Source organism: Sinocyclocheilus anshuiensis, unplaced genomic scaffold (assembly GCF_001515605.1).
Source record: "Sinocyclocheilus anshuiensis isolate Anshui unplaced genomic scaffold, SAMN03320099.WGS_v1.1 scaffold1495, whole genome shotgun sequence".
NCBI classification, from domain to species: Eukaryota; Metazoa; Chordata; class Actinopteri; order Cypriniformes; family Cyprinidae; genus Sinocyclocheilus; species Sinocyclocheilus anshuiensis.
Window position 1 is genome coordinate 399,615 of NW_015558671.1, and position 6,791 is coordinate 406,405.

Consider the following 6,791-nt stretch of genomic DNA (forward strand, 5'->3'; position numbering starts at 1 on the left):
ATGATGTAAAGTTCACTTAAAGAAAACTTATGAGTATACTTGTAGTATAAAACTACTAAACTAGTAGTTTACTGAGACTATACTTCAAAGTGTACTAAAAATGCTACTACAAGTATTTAATTAGTAAACTATCAGTATACCTATAAGTTCACTTTTAGTATAGTTGCAGTACAAACTAAACATTTTGATGTATACTAGTTGTGTACTCAGTTTACTACTGTTATACTTAAAGTATACTTAAAAGTATACTTTTATATACTAGAAAGTGGGCCAATTTAGTCCCAAGGAGTATTGAAATAGTACACTGATATCTGTATACTTACTACATAAAGTATACTTAAAAATATACTTGAACTTTACTTAAGTATACTTACTAAAATAAACTTGAAGTATACTACTTTTTGGTAAGGGGAACAAAGAGGCAGTGTCAGATCAAAGTGAATCAGCTGTCCAAAACATAAACTTTAAACAAAAAAGGTCAATGTTTAAGATGTTTGCATTGCATCACGCTGTAGCGTACCAGACAGACTAGTCTGCTCATTCATAGAGCGCTACAGTATCCTCACCTATTTGCCATCATATGAACAGCAGACCTCTGAAAAAATCCCACAGCAAGACATGAATCCTTTGCGATTACCTGGTCGAGAGCCTAAAGGGTATCATTTGACATCGTCAAAGACATCTCAAAAGACATCTCCTTTTTATCTAACAAATACATAACAATTACAGTTTATATTTCCAGATTCTTACTAAATTATTAACTAAGGGTTTTCAGATTGGGTTAAGGGGACCCCCAGGGGGCCACAAGGGAGCACTGAGGAACCATGGAAGGTGGGGGCGGTGGGCAGTGTAAAAAACAAAAAAATGAATAAAATGAATTTAAAATAGTTTGTGGGGAAAATACAAATGGAGCATTGAAAAATCTAAAATACATTTGAAGAAAATCAAGATATTTAATTAACATCCTCAACATCTTTTTAAAAAGAAATATAAGTATGATTTCTAAATCTGGAAACTTATAAATAATAAATAAAATTAATTAAAATAAAAAGTATTAAGATAAATTGATATGACAACATTAGAGTTAGAATACTATTGTAAGCAGAAAAAAGTAATAATGTAATAATAAAAACTAAATATTTTCCAAATAATATTCTATACATTTATAATAATAATTTTCACAGTGCAAATTAGGACTTCATACATTCAAACACACATCTGCCTTTTAAATTTTAGGATGGCACAAGGATGATAACCTAAAAGCCTCAAAAATCCTAAAACTGAACCATAGCTCTCAAAAATAGTTGAACAACCAAAGACAATGATAACTGTATTGAATTATTGCTACAGATATCCTACATTTCTACCATGTCTTACACATGTAATTGCAAAATTTATGATTGTACCTTGATGGCCAAGTCTACCTGACCCAGGGCAATGTGTGTCGAAGCAACCACAAACATAGTGCGACCGTTGTGTTCTGTGATCTGGTTGAGTTTAGTGAGAGCACCCTGCCAGTCCCGGCTGTCTATTGCTCTCACGGCCTCATCCCACAGCTTGATCAACTCTATGTAGGATGGCACGAGGATGATAACCTAAAAGCCTCAAAAATCCTAAAACTGAACCATAGCTCTCAAAAATAGTTTAACAACCAAAGACAATGATAACTGTATTGAATTATTGCTACAGATATCCTACATTTCTACCATGTCTTACACATGTAATTGCAAAATTTATGATTGTACCTTGATGGCCAAGTCTACCTGACCCAGGGCAATGTGTGTCGAAGCAACCACAAACATAGTGCGACCGTTGTGTTCTGTGATCTGGTTGAGTTTAGTGAGAGCACCCTGCCAGTCCCGGCTGTCTATTGCTCTCACGGCCTCATCCCACAGCTTGATCAACTCTATGTACAGCATGGCCCTCTAGAACAAAATAAAAAATAATCAACTGATATTTTAGAATCACTATATACCAAGATGTACTGAGAAAACACCATATTTTGGTCTCTAATAACACTAAGAACAAAAAGAGTGAATGTGACAGCTGCCCGCAAATACAGGTCTTGTAAGAAAATAAAACCATAAAAGCAAAATCTAATACTACAGTAGCACAATGACCGACACTTACCACTGCTCAGAAACTGACAGAGATAAGTCAGGAACTTGAACTGCTTTCTAGAAGTGATCAATCATGAATATGAGCGTGGCTCCTGAACAGGTGTAAACCAGAGTTCTTAGTGAACTCACAGGGAAGTGATTTTTGTAGTGTGACACAGCTGTGGTTCCTCCCACTTGCCATGCCTTCAGAAAGTCCCACATTCCCAGGAGAGAGAGAGACAGAGACTTGTAGAGCAGCAGGTGGGACACGTACACAATGGCTCAATTAAACAAAAAGGTGTTGCATAAGGAAATTGAAGAAAGACAATGTGCACACTTACATAATAACATATACAGCACACTACGGACAGAAACTATAAAGGCTGTCTGGCCAAGAGTTACACTACCAGGAAGCACTTAGTCATCACCTGACATTTATATTAATAGGGAAACAGTCAAGAAAAAGACTGGAGGGAGGAAGTCCCAGCATTGCTATATGTCTATTTTTACATAGCAAGTTTACAGCTTTAGATTTCTCACAAATAAGGTTATAATTCAATTTAATTTCACAGTATCTTAAAAACAAACAAACAAAAAAAAGGAAATGGAGATACATTGTGCTGTTTTGACACATTTGTAGCACATTTGTCCACATGTAGATATATTAAGATATATATGAACACCATAATAAACGGAGATACAAGTGAAATATCCAGGAGTGCAAATCTACTCTAATTCAACCTTCAAAGTTACCTATATGTACAGCAGATGGCGCTACAGATGTTTGGTAAACAATCCATCAAGGGCTCCTCCGCTCTACGGTATTTATAAATAAAAAAAAGCTACAAACATCTATGGTTTGTAGTCTAAAACAAACAAAGTACATTACTTGTACATCTAAAAATACATTTTTATGTATTATGTAAAATGTAAAATGTTTTTATGTATTCATGTACAGTACTACATTTCGTTTTGAAGCTGTGTTCTCCTTCTCCTTCTCGTTTATTGTCCATTGACTCCTTACAAGTAAGCTGAGAGTTAGCTGCTTAACAATGTCTAGCCCTCTGGGTAAAAACAGGGCAAACCGGTAGTAGTGGTGTTTCCTTCGTGAACGAATCGGGGTCTGTGAATGAAACTTAAAAAAAAATAAAATAAATAAAAATGAATGCTGACAATGTGAATGATCCAAAGACTCGCTCATAATAACCATAATAACACACAAAACAAAAGACACTTGTCGCCACCTTCTGGTAACGATGTAAACTTCACAAATGGTCACTGGTCATTCTTGAACAACTCTGATGTCTATTATGGATCACGTTTGCAGTTTCCACTTCTCATGCTCATAACAGATATCAAATTTAGACCATATTTTTCGCATTGTGAAGAATTAGTGCAGCCTTTTTGGAGAGAGAGCTGGTTACAGTCCAGGGAGGTTGAGCTCCCACAACGACAGTGAAAATAATTTTGGTATTTTCTTGGAAAACAAAGATTTGTTTTCCTTGAGGTCTTTTGAAAAATGTTTTTATACATAAGTGAAGATGCTTTCCGTCTAAGCCCAACTTTTTCCAGTGGTACATCGTAGAAATTACAAGGAAACCTTTAAGTTATTATTATTATTATTATTATTATTATTATTACTATTATTATTATTAAATAATAACAATAATAACAATACATGTACAGTACTACATTTCGTTTTGAAGCTGTGTTCTCCTTCTCCTTCTCGTTTATTGTCCATTGACTCCTTACAAGTAAGCTGAGAGTTAGCTGCTTAACAATGTCTAGCCCTCTGGGTAAAAACAGGGCAAACCGGTAGTAGTGGTGTTTCCTTCGTGAACGAATCGGGGTCTGTGAATGAAACTTAAAAAAAAATAAAATAAATAAAAATGAATGCTGACAATGTGAATGATCCAAAGACTCGCTCATAATAACCATAATAACACACAAAACAAAAGACACTTGTCGCCACCTTCTGGTAACGATGTAAACTTCACAAATGGTCACTGGTCATTCTTGAACAACTCTGATGTCTATTATGGATCACGTTTGCAGTTTCCACTTCTCATGCTCATAACAGATATCAAATTTAGACCATATTTTTCGCATTGTGAAGAATTAGTGCAGCCTTTTTGGAGAGAGAGCTGGTTACAGTCCAGGGAGGTTGAGCTCCCACAACGACAGTGAAAATAATTTTGGTATTTTCTTGGAAAACAAAGATTTGTTTTCCTTGAGGTCTTTTGAAAAATGTTTTTATACATAAGTGAAGATGCTTTCCGTCTAAGCCCAACTTTTTCCAGTGGTACATCGTAGAAATTACAAGGAAACCTTTAAGTTATTATTATTATTATTATTATTATTATTATTATTATTATTATTATTATTATTATTATTATTATTATTATTATTATTATTATTATTATTATTATTATTATTATTATTATTATTATTATTATTATTATTATTATTATTATTATTATTATTATTATTATTATTATTATTATTATTATTATTATTATTATTATTATTATTATTATTATTATTATTATTATTACTATTATTATTATTAAATAATAACAATAATAAATAAATAAACAAATAATAACAGACCGTCAGTTATTTCAAGTCATGAAGACTTTTACTTTGAAATGGTTCCTTGACTTTTATTCTGAAACTATTGGGTAAATTATTGTTGAACTGCGAAGCTGCTATATTCATTGCTTTAGACAACCTTTAACATAATAACGGTGTAAATCACGCACCGTACTCTTGACCCAACAGGGATAAGCGCTCGTCTGTAACGTTTATAGACGACTCGTAAACAATGACACAGGTCACATGACAGCTGACATGATCACATGACTGTCAATAGCCCCGTGATGATTTCATGATAGTTTGCTAGATTTCAAGCTTGATGTATGGGGTCTCTGTGAGAATGGCTGCACATTGGCTTTTCCTCGGATTCATGTTGCTGATCTTCGGTGGAAAAACTGAGACACGTTTATCTGTGGCAAGTTCTGTTCTTCAGTTTTCCTATATTTGCCTGTTGATTTATGACATTTTATTGCTAACGAAGTGTTTCAGTTGTTTTCTTACAAATCTCTCTGTTCGTATTTCAAATTGTTCTTTTGTCCTCTTTGGAATGTTTTTGAATTTTCCTCTTTGGGACGTTTTCTTTATTTAGAAGGAAAAGCTCAATAATGAGGTCATCCCATCTCACAGAGACCTTGCTCCTGATTTCAAGGAAAAGTATTTTAAACAGGTTTCAGACCACTTCAATTACAACAGCCTTGGCAATGGCACATATGATCAGCGCTACCTTATTACAGGTGATAATCTACCACACTGCCATCTGTTAGAACTTTTATCTTTTTAAATCATATCTATACTGAGTGAGTGCATTGTGTGTTTATTGTAGATCAGTACTGGAAGAAAGGCAATGGACCTATTTTCTTCTACACTGGCAATGAAGGGGACATATGGGAGTTTGCACAGAATACAGGGTTCATCACAGAGCTGGCAGCAGTGCAGGGAGCCCTGGTGATATTTGCTGAGCATGTAAGATTTTCATGTAACTGTTGAATGATATGATCATGGAGGAAGTTAGACAAGTTGGGACAGTTCACTCAGTCTTTGATGTCAGGTTTATGCAGTCATACGGTCTATAACTGTCCACTAATCTTAAGCTTTGCTTTAAACTCTAGAGGTACTATGGAAAATCTCTTCCATTTGGGAAGGATTCTTTTAATATCCCTGAGGTGGGGCTGCTGACGGTGGAGCAGGCCCTGGCTGACTATGCGGTGATGATCACAGAGCTGAAGAAGGAACTGGGAGCTCAGAAATGTCCCGTCATCGTCTTTGGTGGAAGGTGGGTTTCTCATTTTGTTGAGAAACTTATCTTCTGACAGACATACTGTGTGTATATATACACATACGTATATCCATACTGGTTACATAATATTATTTTATTATTAGGAAGCTAAACAAATATAATAATAACAATAATAAAAAACAAATACTGTCTGTACTGTACATTGGCAGTCAAAAGTTTGAAATGACTCACATTTGTAATGTTTTTGAAAGTCTTTTTCTCACCAAGGCTGCATTTATTTGATAAAAAAAATAGTAAAATTGTGAAATATTACTACAATTTAACATTTTCCGTTTAATATATTTTAACATGTAAAATCCTGTGATGGCAAAGCTAAATTTTCAGCAGCCATTACTCCAGTTTTCAATGTCACATGATCTTTAAAAAAAATAATTGTAATATTCTCATTTGCTGCTTAGTTTTTATTGTGCCCAACTATTAATAATGGTTATTTGGTTCTTTTGGAAAAAGTTTTTTCTGCTTAATATTTCTGTGGACACCATGATACATTCTTTGAATACAAAGTTCAAAAGAACAGCATTGATACGAAATGGAAATCTATTGTGACATTAAATATTTTTTACTCTTACTTTGGATCAGTGTAATGGATCTTTGATAAATAAACTATTTTCTTTTTGTATTATTACTTTTCCCAAAATTATTCAACAGTAGCGTACCATGGTTTCCACAAAAATAAAAAAATAAGCAAAAACTGTTTTCAACATTGATAAGAAATGTTCCTTGAGCAACAACTGATTTCTGAAGGATCATGTGACACTGAATACTGGAGTAATGGCTGCTGAAAATTCAGTTTTACCATC

The 6,791-nt window shown here is 34.0% G+C and overlaps 2 protein-coding genes across 4 annotated transcripts in view; one reads left to right on the forward strand and one right to left on the reverse strand.

The window, feature by feature from the left end:
• Positions 1–6,791, reverse strand: part of LOC107681242 (NADPH oxidase activator 1-like) — a 16,720-nt gene that overhangs the window by 7,315 nt on the left and 2,614 nt on the right. Inside the window, exons 1-3 of one of the 3 annotated variants that reach the window (XM_016477481.1) lie at positions 2,149–2,303; positions 1,746–1,925; positions 567–649 (exon numbers count right to left, since the gene is read on the reverse strand). In XM_016477481.1, the coding sequence (XP_016332967.1) occupies positions 567–649; positions 1,746–1,919 (257 nt within the window). In that variant the 5' untranslated portion in view covers positions 1,920–1,925; positions 2,149–2,303. Of the gene's footprint in view, positions 1–566; positions 650–1,745; positions 1,926–2,130; positions 2,304–6,791 lie in introns of those variants that run through there. The other 2 variants (XM_016477480.1, XM_016477479.1) reach the window with 2 other exon arrangements.
• Positions 4,804–6,791, forward strand: part of dpp7 (dipeptidyl-peptidase 7) — a 5,470-nt gene continuing 3,482 nt past the window's right edge. Inside the window, exons 1-4 of the mRNA XM_016477482.1 lie at positions 4,804–5,109; positions 5,284–5,428; positions 5,518–5,657; positions 5,804–5,967. Coding sequence (XP_016332968.1) covers positions 5,014–5,109; positions 5,284–5,428; positions 5,518–5,657; positions 5,804–5,967 — 545 coding nt within the window. The 5' untranslated portion in view covers positions 4,804–5,013. The remainder of the gene's footprint in view (positions 5,110–5,283; positions 5,429–5,517; positions 5,658–5,803; positions 5,968–6,791) is intronic.